This window comes from Diabrotica virgifera, chromosome 4, assembly GCF_917563875.1.
Source record: "Diabrotica virgifera virgifera chromosome 4, PGI_DIABVI_V3a".
NCBI lineage: Eukaryota > Metazoa > Arthropoda > Insecta > Coleoptera > Chrysomelidae > Diabrotica > Diabrotica virgifera.
In genome coordinates this window covers 92,016,924-92,035,913 of record NC_065446.1, presented here as the reverse complement: position 1 = coordinate 92,035,913, position 18,990 = coordinate 92,016,924, and the positions used below count along the sequence as shown (strand labels likewise).

Below are 18,990 nucleotides of genomic sequence, written 5' to 3'. Positions count from 1 at the left end.
AAGAAGTTATACTCCTATTTTTATGATTTCAACGAAACCAATATATTTTAAACATTTTAATTGTATTTTTATTTAAATATTAAACTAATTTTAATACTTAAAATAATACCAAAAATTAAAAATAACGTTAATACGTAATTTTTTATGAACTGGAGCTTCCCCGCAATTGCTTTTCTCGTGAGAAATCGTATACATTCTAAAAAACGTCGTTTTTCGTTTTTTAGAATGTAAATTTAAAATTTATGCTATAATTTTTTCATGGGCTTCGAGTTTCTGCTGCATTTTCGTCAAATTTTAAAATCATTAAAAATGGCAAATTCTCGAAAAATAATATTAATCCGTCATTTTTTTTTGACGAACTGGAGCGTCCCAGCCATTGCTTTTGCCTTGAGGAATCGTAGAAAATCTAAAAAACGTCAGATTTTCTACACAATTTTAATAGAAGTATACCTAACTTCTAACGCGCGTACAAAGTACACACACATTCTTTTTTTCTATATTAATAAGTCCAAAATATATATATATATATATAAAAACTATTTAAAAAGTCAGTACAACTATAAACTCACTTTTATCTCTGTTCTCCCAACTTTTAAAACACAACTTAACACTATAACCATAATAATAAAAATGACAACAACAAATTCTTTAACCACAGCCGCCATATTGGATAATATTTGACATGTCATTGGAATACCCAATCAGAACAAACGCATAACGTATCTGCGCGTAGCACCAACAATTTTTGATGAATTTGCGCACATTTACGTTCACTCCCAATCGCGCCTAAAGAAGTATAACTTCAAAAATTCGATAAATACACACAACGCAAAAGTCTAAGGATATTTTAATAATTGGACAATACCAATGACAGAAATTTCATGACCATATAAATTTTCTTGTACTATAATTGTTGATACAGACACTCACTTCTTATAAAAAAAAATTGTAAAACTGATAGCAATACGTGTTTTAGAATGTTTTTTATAAGGGACAAAAAATCGACATTTTTATGTTTTGTTTATTTTTAATTTTAGTCACTTTATACCATTCTTGCTTAATAGGTGAGTTAAAGATATGGTCTTTTTACCATGCAACGACAACATTTAACGTTGGACGAGATGAATAGAGCCGTGGGCCTCCTTCAAGCTGGTATGCGACAAACTCAAGTTGCTGACCAGCTGGGTGTCTCCCAAAGCGTCGTAAGTTGTTTGTGGCGTCGGTTTAGAGACACTGGGAGTCCAGCCGAGCAACATCCAGGACGTGGTCGCTCTACAACCGTCGCTCAAGACCGATATTTAATTTTAAATGCCAGAAAGCAGCCAACAATCGCAGCACCCGAGCTGGTTAATGAATTACAGCTTGCACATAATGTAACAGTTAGCCGCAGTTCTGTGAGGAATCGTCTCATGAAGCCAATCTTCGTAGTCGGCGACTACTGAGATGTCCACCTCTATCTAGAGGAAATCGCGCTGAAATATTAATCTGGTGTCAAAAGTTTCAGAATTGGACTGACAATGATTGGGCCACAGTTTTGTTTAGTGACGAGTCTAGATATGGATTTCATCCAGATTCTCGTCGAACAAGAGTTTGGATACGACCCGGAAATGGAGAACGATTACGACATCTTCAAGAAGTGTATGCATACAGAGGTGGTACATTAATGGCATGGGGCGGAATCACGATTGACGGAAGAACTGACCTCATTTTTCCACGTGGCTTTCTCAGAAGTCAGCAATATTTGGACACTATTCTTGAACCTGTTGTGCGCCCGTTTGCTGCTGCTGTTGGAGAAAATTTTTACTTTATGCATGATAGCGCTCGACCACATGTTGCACATATTGTAACAAACTGGTTGGATAACGAGGGTATTGATGTATTGCTGTGGCCAGCACAATCACCGGACTTGAATCCCATTGAGCATGTATGGGACATGCTCCAACGAATAATTACTCCACATATGGGCAATATCTACAATGAGTTTCAATTAAAAGAGCTTCTGAGAGAATAATGGACACAACTACCTCAAGCAGACATTAACAATGTGATTCGGAGCATGAACAGTAGATGTAGAGCTGTGATAAACTAACGTGGTGGCCATACTTTATTTTAAGTTTATATTTGTATTTTTGACATTTTATGGTGATATGTGAAACATGGGTGATTTGCAATTTATTTTCTTTGCCCCAATTTTCTGGTTTTTTTTTGCAATTTTTGGTTTTTGACATATTAAACTACAATTTAAACTACAAATTTTGTATTGTTTTTTTTAAGTTGATTACAGATAAACAAAATACGTCTATTTATAAAAATATCCCTCGACTTTTGCGTTGTGTGTATTTTGTAAAAACTTTTAGGACATATGTTATGCAGTGCATCGATCTTTACTGATTAAAATTGCAGCCCAATAAAATAAATTATAGGTTTTTTGATTGCATTTTGTATAATCGATATACTTACCAATATAAATCGCTGTATCATTGGTTGCAAGAAACTGCAAAATGACGCAACTTAACATCGATATCAACCCTATCAGAGCAAGTATGGAATCCTTAATATGAAACTTCCTCTGAAGAATGTAACTTCCAGCCATGGTACCCGCAGCCCAAATTAACATACAAACACTGTTATAAAGATTGTACTTTGTAAATGTCCAATTCAGTTTTCCACGAAGGAAGATATATCGGATGCTTGTATCTGCATGTGTAAGAAAAATGTAAATTATAATAGACGTCAGTGTTAGGATGATTACGGCTCTGTCGTAGTTTTCTCGTTTTTTAATGGTAGTTTGAATAATTTCCTTAAATAAATTTATCCTAACTGGTTTTTCCTTTTCGTCCTAAAAGGGTTCAAAAATAGTATACCAAAGTAAAATGAAAATGACCGTAAAATAAGCTAGTAGCACTAACTAGTATACAGTGATGAGTTCTCTAAGAATCAGCAAAATAACATAAGATGGAAAACATAATACGTCGTGAAATAAAAGAGATGAAACTTGTAGAGGTGGTCAATTATCAATATAAACATATAAATTTAGATTACATTACATTACCACTATGAATAGTTTCCCACCTTTAAACATATCGGAGGAGTATGGCAACTAACAATTTGGCTCGAGAATTTTATAAAATTGTGACACTCCTGTAACATTGTCAGTTGCCATACTCCTCCGATACGTCTAAAGGTGGTAAACTATCGGTAGTGGTAATGTAACGTAATGTAAATGTATAGCATTCTGTTGACAATTTCCCACCTCTACTAGTTTTATCTCTTTTTATTTCACAAAGTATTATGTTTTCCTTCTTTTGCGTTATTTTGCCGGTTCTTAGCGCACTCGTCACTGTCTTATTATAGCGCAATATTTTTTATTTATTTTTAGTCTTTAATTTATGTACAGACTTCTAACACTTATTTTAATTTATTTACATTAACACTAAAAACAAAACTAATTAATATATAATATATTTTTATTACTTGACAACACAAATTTATATTTCAGACTGATTCTAAAATCTAAATTATTCTGTTGCTAACCCCACAAAAAAATTGAGTGGCGTCAAATCTGGAGATCGAGGAGGTCAAAAAATGTATTGTCTTGTTAATGTGAATGTTACAAGGAAGCCATTAACTAATTGAAAGATTATTCTTCTTCTTATTGTGCCGTCTCCTTTCGAAGATTGACGATACAAATGGCAATTGTAGCTTTGGAAACTGCTGCACAAAATATCTTTCACGTCTCAACACATGACTCAAGTATTATATTTTCAAAAAAGAGAAAAGAGAAAATTCTCTTTTAAGTCGGTATGAAGAATCCTTTGCAATAATATATTGTCTGCAGTGCCGTAACAAACTCCGTCGGGGCCCCCCGCAAAATTGATAATGGGGCCCACTTTAAAAAATTACTAAATGCGACATGTGTAACAAATACCTATATGTGTTAGAGCCCAGTAAATAAACGTAAAATATGCCAATACCGTGTAATTTTCAGTGTCACCACCGAAGTGGTCAACTCAAGACTTTTCGAGTTATTTATTATTAAAAATGTTTATTGTTTAGCAAAAAAAACACATTTTTAGGCGATTTTTCGCAAATACTTCAAAGAGTAAGTGTTTGATCGAAAAGAACATTGTTAGCAAAAATGTAGCTCCAGTCAAAGAAAAGCTGTAGCTCATGAAAAGTTTTTCTTATTCGTCAAATTTCAAATCGAATATTTCAACGTGAAATAACCAAAAAATAAAATACTTTTCGGGGAAACTCATTAGAAATTTTTTTAAGAATTTTTTAAAAAAAAAAGCTTTATTTTTATTTTTTACAGAAGTTTCTAGCGTCAAAACTAAGCCAGTTACGCTCAAAATACAGTTAGGCTAAGGCTCCACGGGAAACAAATTTACGCTAGCAGTAGTCGTAAAATGAACTAAATGTTCCGCAGAACGAAATAGGAATAGCCGAACTGAACCGACTACAGGACTTGTGCGTAGTCGGTTCAGTTCGGCTATGCCTATTCCGTTCCGCGGAACCTTAAGTTCGTTTTACGGTTACTGCTAGCGTAAATTTGTCGCCCGTGGAGCCTTAGCCTAATCCCATTTTTTGGTAAAAAAATGTGAAAGTCTCCCCTATTTAGCATCCGAAATGAAACTAATCATTATTGTTTTACAAATTTCTTAAATTTTTTATACGACTTGTAAGTTTCACCGGTTCAAAGTGCTTATTTTTGAAAGGGTTCTAGTTGAAAGAGCTTGAACGAGTCACTAATCACGAATATACGCAAATTTTAAACAGCCAGTTAACCAACCTTAAGCAGTTGAAATATTCGATTGGGAATTGGACGAATAAGAATAATTTTTCATGAGCTTCATCTGTGCTTCTACTGTGTCGATAAACCTCATGAATAAGTACACCTTTTTTTGTATCTTCTAAGCTAAATTTTTGTTACAAATATTTTTTCGATATCTAATATTTAATTCGATAAAATGCTTACTTAAGAGTTATTTTCGAAAAACCCTTCTGAAAACCTGTTTTTTTGTTGAAAAGAAACATTTTCACTTGCAAATGACTTGAAAAGTATTAACATAGATAAAGAAACTATATAGAAAAAAAGTTGCTTATAATTAGTCAATTTACACATTTCCTGACTTATTTTAAACGTATGTTTTCACCCCAAAAATGGATGTCACCCCCTGAAGTAAAAACAACCAACGGCATCAGTCCAACTTTGAAGTGGAGTGTAACTAGAACCTAAATCCAAATTGTCAAGCAAATACGTCCATCGTGACGCTAAAAATTTCACTCAAAAACTGTCATTTACTTGGTATAGAATGGCCTACTTGTTGGCATAGAATAAAATAGAACATAAATTACTAAATGATTACATTAGTATTATTCTATGAAATGAACAACTTTCTTCGTGCACTACTATTACCGAATATATTATCTACAATTTTATTAATTCAGATGGGCAACTTCATTTGCAATATTGCACTGCTTAAAAAACGTATGTATGCGAATAATATAACAACAAATTTTTATATATATTAGACGACAAGATGGGGCTCCTGACATATTGGGACCCCCCGTAAGCTTCATGCTGCGGGGGCCTCTGTTGCGCCTCTGGATAATTATATCAAAATACTAAACGCAGGTAAAGATGAATGAACACGTACGGGAGTGTCTTGACGAAGACGGGTGGTTTTAGTTGGTAGGCAGAGTAACAGGAGGGCATCCGTTTGCAGGATTTTTCTACACGGGGGAAAATGGACTCGGATGTTTTCCTCTATTCTGAATCCAACACACGCCAAGTATGGTACGGTGTTTAGAACATTTCCACCCAAATCCAAAAAAAAGGTAAAGATGAAAGAGAAACCCAATTTTTAGATTTAGAAATATTATTCTAAAATTGGGCAAATTGCAATTCTCAAATCTTTCAATAGTCACGTACCATTATAGTTTATTGTCGTCACCATAAAAGTTCGAGAGACCAAAAAAGATTAAGTTTCTAGATATGAGATCACTCACTTGCTAAATACGCCTATTTAGAAATTTACGTTTTTAAATTTAACCACACAACGTAAAATAATATATAACAGATTTTTACATAATATCAGACGACAAGATGGGGCCCCTAATCGATTGGGGCCCCCGCAAGCTTCATGCTGCGGGGGCCTCTGTTACACCCTGATTGTCTGAGATTTTAACAATTTATTAAGCTTATTAACCGGTAAATGGCAGACATGGAAGAATCTACAATTTGCAATCATTACCTGTCCTCTTATCTAGATAAAAATCCAACAGATTTCTGCATCCTTAGTACTCAAATATGAGTAAAGTAAAATAAGGAGAGACAGCTTTAGATTTAATTCGATTCATGCTCCACCACCATAGGTCGACATGTTTCTTCATTTTAGAGTCATCAGAACCGCCTGTAGTGTACCCTGAAGCGAACTAAATCTGGCTGTCTTACTAAGCAAAATAATATACAATTATTTGCTGTTGGACTCTTTAGCGAAATCTATTTAAACAAAAGAGAATTAACTCTAAGCTATCTTTCCTTATTTTATTTTTCTTTTTTGTTTATTCTTAATAATTCTTTTGTTGACTCATTTAAAATTCGAAATTTGACGGTTTTTCATTTTATTTCTATGAGCTTTGAGTACTATATATTTTCTCTTTATGTTATGAACTTACCTCAGTATTTGTTATTAATTTCCTTGATTCCTGCATGTTTTCTATAGATTCTGGTACGAAAAATATTGTATAAGCTATACCAATCGATACACACGCCAAACCAATGGCAAACATTGATGGATAATTGGTGGCGTAAAATATATAGGAACTTGAAATACTTCCTAAGAGAGACCCAGTTGCTAAAGCCACTTCACAAAAGGCCATTCTAAAATAAAATAATAACAATATTTTCATATAATCGGCGGGCTGACAAGTTCGTAGGCTGACACATAGATAACGCTACTGGTATTAAATCTATATGATTTTTAATCAACCCTAACCTTCAAAAGATACGTTTATAAATTTGACAGCTGAGATATAGCATTTTAAGTGAAGCAATTTATTTCACAGTATTGGTGTGTCTTCCGAATAGTAAGGTTGGTTTTGTGACACGCGCTTATTTACATTTTGCTCTAATTTAGGCAAGTAGATATTTTATTTTGGTTTGTTATTTCATAAAAACAATAGTTAAGGTAAGTACAAGTTTTTTAATATTATAATGAGTAACTCTTCCGACGGGGGTACTCCCCCGTCTGGAAAAGACCCACCAGATGGGAAAGATATGCAAGGCGAAATGGAAATTGATAATAAAATATATAATTTAGACAACAAATATATTTCGACAGACATCGGACCGTACTATGTTATCGTGGAACCGGTTGATCAAAAAAGTCATTTATCGGCTGTTAAAGTTGGTCACTATTTATTTAAAAATACTACTTTTAATAAAGATGTTGTCGACATAAAATTAGTCGGAAGAAATAAAGTAAAATTATTTTTAAATCTTATATTATTGCTAATGCCATTATAGGACATAAATTAATAAAAGATAACAATTTGATCGCATATACCTATGTTTTTCAACCATAAAAAGGCAATTATCAGACAAATTGACACATTTTTGTCCGAAAAGTATATAATGGAGAATATGGAAAGTGAACAAAAAGTTGTAGATGTAAAAAGAATGAAACGTAGGATAGTTGATTCTGATTATGAGACACAGTTTGTCCCTAGGAAAATGCTCGTATTGACGTTTTTAGGAAATAGTTTGCCAAAATTTTTTAAAATTGATTTGGTGAGATTTTCTGTAGAGCCCTACATATATCCTGTCGTACAGTGCTTCAGGTGCCTTCGATACGGCCACACAGCCAAATACTGTAAAAGCACTATAACTAAATGTAAAAAATGTGGTCAAACCCACGATGAAAATGTTGATACCGATTGCACTTCTGACACTTATTGCATATACTGTGAAAAACATGACCATCAGTCCGTACAAAAATTTGCCCGAAATACCAGGAACAAAAATTAAAAAGATCATGTCTGAAAAATGTATCATTTAAAGAAGCTGAAGTTATTGTAAGAAATCCGTTTTACGCTAAAATAGTAGCACATAATAATTTCGATATTTTGAATAATTTAAACAATTTCCCTGAGCTGAATGGTAATGTTGATACGAACAATTCCCCCTCCACGAGTAATAAAAATTGGGTACCACGTCCTCATTACCAACAGCCGAAAAAGCGCAAAGTAAGTTCGCCCCTTTCAGTTAATAAACCCCCTTCATTTAAACTTAAAAATACCGCTTCAAATCGTATCATTCCTAATCCACATAGAGAAGCTTTCCATTCATACAAAGAAAAATTAGAATCACAGATATTGCAGAAACTTCCTTGTATTTTTGAAAATATGCTTAAAAAAATTAATTTGGTAAATCCAGATCCACTAGTTATTCAGGAAACACAAACAGAACTCAGAACAATCTTAGATACGATACAATACAATGATAGTGATAGTGACGAAAATTATTATTAAGTAGATGATAAATATATTGCAATGGAACTGTAACTCCATTACTAAAAACAAAGCTAATCTTATTAATTTTCTAAACGATCACTCTATTAAATTTGATTTAAATTATACTTAACAAAACTTGGTTATCTAAAAAGAAAATATTTCTTTTACCAACTTACAATATATTACATATAGATCGAACTGATGGATTCGGAGGCACTGCCATACTTATAAAAGATTCCCTATGCTATCATGAAATTTCAATTCGTAAAAAGTTTAATTCCAAAATAGAAGTATGTGCAGCATATATCGAGGACCTTAAGATATCCTTAGTCTCCATTTATAAAGCTCCCAACATAAAAGCAAATAAGACTGATTGGAGTAATCTTTTTTCACAACTACAGGGTGGTGATTTAACTGCCATCACAGTCTTTGGGGCTCTACAATAGATAACTCACAAGGAAATCGACTTGTAGAAGCTATAGAAGAAACTAACCTAATTATTTTAAATGACGGACGACCTACTAAGATAGTCAGACCTAACGAAAGACCTTCTGCCATAGATCTTACTTTTGTCTCACCTAGCCTTTTAATTTTATCAGAATAGAATCCTCTAAACGATACACTTGGCTCAGATCATCTCCCTATCCACATTACTATATCTCGGGAATATACCCCCACTAACAAAACACCTTCTAGAAAATGGATTGAGTCTTCAGCTGACTGGACGCTTTTTCAAAACCTAATCGAAACACAAATCTATAACAATAATAGTAATAATAACTCCTTTGATTTTTTATGAAAGTAATAAATGATGCAGCTTCTAAGTCAATGAAATCTCGTTCAGGTAACAGTAAAAAACCTCCAAATCCTATTTGGTGGGATAATGAATGCACATTAATTGTTAATGATAGAAAAGACGCATACCATGAATATAAAAATACCACGAATTATGAAAATTACCTCAAGTTTAAGCATGTTCAGGCCAAAGCTAAATTACTTTTTAAACAAAAGCAACAACTATGCTGGAAAAATTTTATTAACAAATTAAATAAAAATACCCCAATATCCAAAATTTGGAGCTTTATAAAAAAAAACGAACAAAATCTCTTAAAAAAACTTTTAAAAAGCATCCTCTATCTGAAGAACTAATAAACCAAATTTTTGATATTGTAGCACCTAGTTTTGTGCCAAATATGCTTGAAGGTCCGAACGAGAAAATTGGCAGCCACTACATGGATGCACCTTTTGATACAACAGAACTTGAAGCTGCAGTTAATACCTCTAGATGTACTGCTCCGGGGTAATGATTTTGTTACATATGACATTATTAAAAATCTTCCACAAGTTGCTAAAGAATTTATACTAAATATATACAATGACTGGTGGGTGAATTCAAACTACGTTGAGCATCTTAAACAAATTAAGAATTTGTTTTTGTTTAATTTTGAAACCTACTAAAGATAGAAATATGCCTTCCTCTTATCGCCCTATTTCTTTAATGTCATGTATAACTAAAACGTTCGAAAGAATGATAAAAACAAGACTGGAGTGGTACATCGAGTATAACAATATCTTACCTAATACTCAATACGGCTTTAGAAGGGGATATGGTACTTTGGATGCAGTAACTCATTTAGTAAATGACATCCAGATTACCTTTTCTGGAAACAAGTATCTAGCTTGTTTATTTCTAGATATAAAAGGGGCTTACGACTCTGTAAATATAAATATACTTAAACAGAAAATGGTTAAGATTGGTCTTAGTGAAACGACTGCTCTAAATATATTGCAACTATATTTTTCTAGACATGTCTATATTAGAGACCATAGAAATGTGTTACATGGTCCAAGGATTGTTTATCATGGGTTGCCACAGGGATCCGTACTTAGTCCTATACTTTTTAAATATATTCTGCCAATATTCATTCACTATTTCATAATTCCGTAAATTGCATACAATATGCAGATGATATCTGTATATACATATATATTTAGATAGTTATGAGGCATACACTGAGTCTCTTAATAATATTATGCATAAGCAGCGCCGGTTTAACCAGGGGTCTTTTGGGTGCTGTAGCACCGGGCGGTTGAAGGTTCTAGGGCGGTACGCGCGAAGCGCGTGCTGTTCCGAAATTATATGATTATGGTAAAATAAAATTTGCATACAAATCCACATGATATAATAATAAAAAATTTTCTGTTTTATCATTAACTTGAAAACTTAACAATAATTTATAAATAAATTATTATTATTAACGTCGACGTACCTATATGGTTTATGCACTGTGTTCAGTTTATGTTATCTAAATGTCAGATAACGTACAAACATGCCGCGCGCTGTAAAATTATATCATTCTACAGCGTTTAAGAATAATGTGCGAACCCCACAAAATACACGTTTGGGTTGGCAGACGGGCGCCGGCCGGCGCGCCGCGCCGAAATAATAAAACAGAAACTGGTTACTACTTGGTTACGAACCAGAAAGAAAATAATAAGGCGTAGGTCGGTAGAGTTGATTAGTAAAATTTGTTCTATCCTATTAATACAGACCAGGCAGTTGTATAAATACGAGTAGAAATAGACATACCTACAAACGTACAACTAAACTAAGGTAAGATGTTTGACTTACATTTGAAACTGTATAGGTAATTATAATTTGTAAATTAAACATTAATATAATCAATATTCAATAGAAAAATATGGAAGGGCGGAAACAACCTGGATCTTTCTGGCGTAAAAGGAAACAAGAAAAGCAAGAAAGACAAAATAAAATTTTGAAAGGTATACCCAAAATGACAGTATTTTTTACACCTGATGGAAATCAAGAAGACGACACTACAAATATTTCCCAACCCGGTAGTACTAGTTCTAGTGCTACTAGTGATAAATATATTCATATTCAACCACATGAACTTATTTTGGAGACTTCAGAATTAGTGCCAGAGCCAGAGCAATTAGTATCACCTGTTTCAAAAGTATTAGAATATGAAGAAGCAACCACCAGTAACTCGGGTAAGGCATATTTTAAATTTTTTTAACGAGGCTAAAATGCAAAAAGATAACGGTGACTTTACAAATGGTAAATAAAACAGGACAATGACAAATAATTTTTTTTATTTCTTTTCAAATCCAAAACAGGATTTACTTAATTTTAAAGATCCAGCACTTTGGCAAGATTCCCATAATTATGCAGAAATGATTCTAGAAAAATGGGTCGAACAGAATCTTACAGATATGGACTTTTCAATGTCAAAAAGAAATTTCGGGGAACAACACAGGTATGCCGGTAAGCAAATATTTTATAAAAGACTTGTTAATGGAGAAGTGGTTCGCCGCGATTGGGCAATTTACTCCGAGAGCACTGGCAATATATTTTGTCTTTATTGTGTATTATTTGGAAATAAAAAGAACCAATTTAAAACAGGATTTTCATTATGGAATAAAAGTAAGGAAAGATTAGACGAACATGAAAGATCCAATGATCATATAGATAATCTGAAAATGTATATGACTCGCTTATTAAAGCAAGGAAGAGTTGATGTAGAACTCGAAAAGGAAATTAGCACTGCGAAAGAATATTGGGTGAAAGTACTAGAAAGAATTATAAGTGTAATAAAGTTTCTAGCTACCAGGGAATTGGCATTTAGAGGTACTCATGAAAGAATTGGCGAAAAACGGAATGGAAACTACTTAGGTTTACTGGAACTATTGTCAGAATATGATCCATTTTTGAAAGATCATATTAATAAACGAGCAAATTTAGGTAAGGGCAAAACGTCATATCTATCAAAAGATATATGTAACAAATTACTGAATATTTTATCCAATCGAGTCATTGATGAAATTGTTAGACAAATTAAGGCAAACAAATACTATTCTATAAGTGTAGATTCAACACCTGACATAACACACCATGACCAACTTACAGCTATTTTGAGATATTGTGACAATAAAGGGAATCCCGTGGAAAGATTCGTGGGATTTTCTAAAAACACTGGGCATAGCTCACAACAACTTGAGGAAACAGTTATTGGGATGTTAGAATCTTTGAAATTAGATATTAAGAACTGTAGAGGCCAGTCTTACGACAATGCCAGTAATATGAGTGAAAAGTATTCTGGTTTGCAAGCACGTATTAAAGCTTACAATGATTTAGCTCTCTTTGTGCCGTGTGCTGCGCACTCTTTAAATTTGGTTGTCCAAAATGCAGCAGATTGTTGTTTGGAAGCAACATCTTTTTTTATGTTGGTACAAGCTATCTACAATTTTTTCTCCGTGTCTACACATAGGTGGGAGTTATTGTCTCGTGCAATAAAGGATTCGGCTGAGCCGGGGCAGACACTGTTACCTAAGAGAGTGAATACAACCCGTTGGTCTTCTCGTTTTGATGCCGTAAAAGCGTTAAAAAGCAATTACGGTTTGATTAAAACATGTTTGATTGGAATATCAACGGATATAAATGAGAAAAACATAGTAAGAGTTGAAGCAGCTTCTCTATCGGAAAAACTTGATTTGTTGGAAAACGGAATAATTTTATCATTTTGGCCTGACGTTTTACAAAGGGTTAATGAAGTGAATAAATCAGTACAAAAGGAAAATATGGATTTAAGCACAACCGCTCATCTGTTATCATCTTTAGCAGATTACTTTGATTTCTTACGTGATCGTTTTGATCACTACGAGGCCTTAGGAATGTTGTTAACAGGGAACGAAAATTATGCTGAGAAGAGGATTATCAAAAAAAAATTGCAATTAGGAGAAATGAATTCGGAGGCAAGCTTAAGCCAAAAAGAAAAAATGCGAACACAATGTTATGTTTGTATAATAGACAATCTTAAGTCGGAGATTATTCGCCGATCTGATAGTTATAAATCTTGTTCAAGAGCATTTGAATTTTTGTTTAAACTAAAAGCTACGGAAGATGAAGATATTTTCAGATCGGCAACCGAATTACAACAAAACTACAAGGAGGATTTGGACGAGTATTTTCCCCAAGAATGTGTTCATTTAAATCATTTGTTAACGTCTCTTCCCCAATTAAAAATAGACACTCCTTTAGAATTGGTACAGGCTTTATACGAAAATAAATTAATATCTTCATTTCCAAACGTTAATATTTGCCTGCGTATTTTTTTCTCCATAATGGTCGCAAATGCAAGTGGCGAACGCTCTCTTTCGACACTAAAAAGGGTAAAGACCTACTTAAGAAATGCAATTTCCCAAGAAAATTTGAACTCCTTAGAAGTCTTATCCATTAACGAGGACCTAAATGAATTAAATATAACTGATATCATCGAAAACTTCGCTTCAGTAAAATCAAGAAAACAAGCTTTTCAATAGTAAAGGTATTTGCTTACCTACCTGATGTTACCTGTTTGAATGTTATTAAGTAAATTTTTATTTTACTTTGTGAAGTTCGCCCTTAATTTTTTCCTTGTATATTGTTAGTTTTCATTTAAGTTTGAAACCAAAAAAAGTTGTAATTGTTTTTTTTTATTTTAATAAACTTGTATTCAAAATATGTTTTGTTGAATTGAAATAAAGTTAAGAAATATTTTTGAGCCTGGGCGCGGCATCCGTATCAGCACCGGGCGGCAGACTGTGTTAAACCGGCACTGTGCATAAGGTAAGTACATGGACAGAAGAAACTGGTATGACCCTTTCAATAGAAAAATTCTCTATTATGTTTTTTACCAGGCATAGACTACGTATGTAGTCCACAACCTTCCACAACTCAGTTGTAGGAAGGTTTAGAATTAACCTAAAGAAGCCTGTGGTTAAAACTAAAGTAGAGACGATACAAGTATCTCGTTTGAGAGATCCATCAACAAAAGAGCAAGTCACACTAAAAATTAAAGAAGAGCTCACCAAAATAGAAATTATTCCTACTGAAGATGCGAACAGGAAATGGCACATGTTAAAAGATGCTCTTATCCGCACATGTGAGACAACACTAACACCTAAACTAATTAAGAATAAAAATGAATGGATGACCGAGGAGATTCTAGATCTCATGGAAGCAAGGCGATCTTATAAAACCAAAGACAAAAACATGTATAATATTATACACACAGAAATAAGGAGAAAGATCAGAGAGGCAAAAGAAAGATGGTATAGTGACAGATGCGCAGAGATTGAACAGTTGGTAGAGAAACATGATAACTTAAACCTTCATAAGAAAATTAGAGAAATAACAGGCACTAATATTAAGAAAAAATCAAACATACTGCTGGATAAAAACGGCAAAATAATTATAGACGTCGGTGAAAGGCATAAAGATGGCAGGAATATATTCAAGAGCTATTTAAAGACGAACGGACTGAGATAGTACTAGAGCAGAAAAGTTCGACAACGGCCCAGACATAACAGAAGATGAGGTATTAGAGGCGATAAAGCGAACAAAGAACAACAAGGCAACAGATTCTGGCCAAATACCTGTAGACATAATACGGTTAATGGAAGAACAGCAAATTGGAATATTGGTCGACTTATTTAATACAATATACAGTACAGGAATCATTCCCAGAGATTAGCTGCTGTCAACGTTCATAACACTGCCAAAAAAACCAAATGCAAAAGAATGCCAAGACCACCGGATAATAAGTTTAATGAGTCATACACTCAAAATATTTTAAAAAATTATACACCGGATAATACATAACAAACTTGAGCAGGACATAAGCGACACGCAATTTGGATTTAGAAATGCAATGGGAACGAGGGAAGCCCTGTTCGCTGTAAATGTACTTGTGCAAAGGTGCATGGATGTTAACCAGCCAGTATATATGTGTTTCTTGGATTACAACAAAGCCTTCGATAAGGTCAGACATAACCGCCTTATCGAATTAATTGAAAAGAAAAACTTAGATATGAGGGACATTAGGATCATTAGTGCTATCTATTATAATCAGATTGCTGTGGTAAAAGAGAACAACGCCTTTTCAAATGAAATACGGATTGAGGGGGGCGTCAGACAGGGATTATCCTATCTCCTACTTTGTTCAATTTGTATTCAGAGGAAATAATCCAGGAAGCACTAGAAGACCTAACCACGGGAATAAAAGTAAATGGCCGACCAATCAATAATATACGGTTTGCCGACGACACTATTTTATTAGCCGAATGTCTTGAGGATTTACAACAAATGGTTGACAGAGTGGTAGAAGTCAGCCAAGAAAACGGACTGTCCCTAAACACAAAAAAGACACAATTTATTGTAATCACAAAAGCTCAACAGCGCCAAGAAAGCATAACAATACATGGAGAACAAATTTAAAAAAATCCACGAGGAAAATAAACTTCCTGTAGCTGGCTGTATACCATAAATCACAAAAATACCAAGTTTTTTTGTAAAAGGTATATATTAAAATACCCTAAATAAGGGTCACAATACAAAACGTTTTCGGATTAAGGAATCCATCATCAGTGTTTAAAAGCCCTAAAATTAAGTATAACCTAATTAAATGAGATAAAAGTTAAAATTGACAGAGGTTTTCAAGAACAAGAGGCCATACTTACAAAATTTGCATGCCTAAGCCACCAAAATGTATAGGGTAAAAACCCTTTAAATGTAAATCATAAAGTTATTTTACATATTTATATAAAATTCATCGGATGTTATAGATAAACCTGGATGTTACCCAGGGCAACACAGGACTCTCCCCACGTGGTTGGAACTTTTTTTGGAGAAAACCTCACATATTGGATTTCAATGGCCAACTGACAAGTGAATTCAAGAGCAACCCAAAATGACATTAAGAACTGTCAATGTAACCTAGTTGTAATATTACTTCAGCCACAACGTTTAAGATTAATTTGAATGTTTTAAGATAAAAAACAGTATCAAATTTACAAATATTAAAAATAAAAGATGTTCGCAAAATATGAAAAATTTTTCCCTTAAAATAATGTATTAATTAAGTATTCAAATAGGGAAATAAAATGTTTACGTTACAGGAAGTTATGCAGTCAACAATACCAATAGGTGTTGTATTAGTGGTATGGAATTATCAATACGATTAGACAAATAATGGTAAAGGCCTTATACTAGGAACACAAAATAGTATGTAATGTGTACATATGTGTACGATTTTAAGAGTATTGATTAAATGATAATTGTTTAATGACTGATAACTTTCTTGGTAGTCGACCCAACATAAATTGTATAATGATAGAAAAAGTGATATAATAATTATAGAAATACTGTTTTGATTTTTATCTGATTGAAAATGAGACTAAATTAGCTTGATGAAACTTTTGAAATTAGAAAGGTTGAAAAATATAAATATTTGAGTACAATAATTAATGAAACTAATAAGTACACAGAAGAGATTAAAGCAAGAATAGGACAGGCAAGAAATGCTTTCAACAAACTGAAAAAAGTACTCTACAGCAGGGACATTACAATTTCTTTAAAAATAAGACTTCTGAGATGCTACGTGTTCTCCGTATTGTTCTATGGGTTGGAGGCTTGGACATTAAAGAAGGATGTTTCGGACAGATTAGAAGCCTTCGAGTTATGGGCCTACAGAAGAATATTAAGAATAAGTTGGGTGGATAGAGTCACGAATATCGAGGTGTTGAGAAGAATGGCACACACACACACACACACACACACACACACACACACACACACACACACACACACACACACACACACACACACACACACACACACACACACACACACACACACACACACACACTCACACACACACACACACACACACACACACACACACACACACACACACACACACACACACACACACACACACACACACACACACACACACACACACACACACACACACACACACACACACACACACACACACACACACACACACACACACACACACACACACACACACACACACACACACACACACACACACACACACACACACACACACACACACACACACACACACACACACACACACACACACACACACACACACACACACACACACACACACACACACACACACACACACACACACACACACACACACACACACACACACACACACACACACACACACACACACACACACACACACACACACACACACACACACACACACACACACACACACACACACACACACACACACACACACACACACACACACACACACACACACACACACACACACACACACACACACACACACACACACACACACACACACACACACACACACACACACACACACACACACACACACACACACACACACACACACACACACACACACACACACACACACACACACACACACACACACACACACACACACACACACACACACACACACACACACACACACACACACACACACACACACACACACACACACACACACACACACACACACACACACACACACACACACACACACACACACACACACACACACACACACACACACACACACACACACACACACACACACACACACACACACACACACACACACACACACACACACAATTTATTTTAGTTTAAAAAAAATGGATAAAAAGGAATTTCGTACCTTAATAATTGATTGCTTACTGCTATTTGTTTAATGATGTTCAGCAAACGAACAAACAATTAACAAAATTTTAAACCAAAAACTCCATAAGAAAGCCCTAAAATTAGTCTATCCACTACCACAGAAAGAACCCAGTACCTTCTGCTCTATCACATATACTGGCAAGATACCTAAAAAAGAAAGGAATAACACCAGCTTTCAGAACTAAACAACAACTTAAGCAAATATATTAAGAACAATAAGGGCCGAAAGAGAAAACAACTACAGAGTGGTGTTTCAAACTATAACTTGTGGTGACTGTCCGAAAACTTACATCGGTCAAACTGGCAGAACCTTTGACAAACGGATAGCAGAACACAAAAGGGCTTTCAACAATAGAAAAACAGACACTTCTACATACGAACTTCACCTTCTAGATCATAATCATTCTTTTAATGAACAGTTTCAAATTCTGCATATTCAGAATAAAGGCCTTAAGCTATATTGGAAATTATATATAATCCGGTTCTCTTTTACCGTGAGGTGTCGAGACATTGGTTATTTTTAACTACCTTTGGAATCGTTTGTCTTGTCATCGTTCCGAGGTTCTCAACCATTTCATTTTCACGTTCCGTCTCACTTCCAACATGTGAACAAGTCATATCTAGATCTCAGATGTTACCTAGGGCAAATTAGATAATATTTTAAACATCCTGGCTTAAGGTAGCATTTTATATCTATGTTTCCTTGATGGACTACTTTTACTGGGCTTTGACCCACATATTTTTGTATAATACTGTCTTGGTGGTTAGCATGTACATTGCACGTGAGTATAACCTAATATTTTTTAACCCTAGTCAAAATTTCAACATCTTTGCCTTTTTTATCAGGTTATATTCATTTTAGGTAAGCACTGATGATGACTGGTAAACCAGTCGAAAACTAGTTA

The 18,990-nt window shown here is 34.2% G+C and overlaps 1 protein-coding gene across 1 annotated transcript in view; it reads right to left on the bottom strand.

Moving 5' to 3' along the window:
• Positions 1 to 18,990, bottom strand: part of LOC114341403 (proton-coupled folate transporter-like) — a 61,909-nt gene that overhangs the window by 10,042 nt on the left and 32,877 nt on the right. The window contains exons 5-6 of the mRNA XM_028292197.2: positions 6,682 to 6,886; positions 2,461 to 2,839 (exon numbers count right to left, since the gene is read on the bottom strand). Of these exons, the coding sequence (XP_028147998.1) occupies positions 2,461 to 2,839; positions 6,682 to 6,886 (584 nt within the window). The remainder of the gene's footprint in view (positions 1 to 2,460; positions 2,840 to 6,681; positions 6,887 to 18,990) is intronic.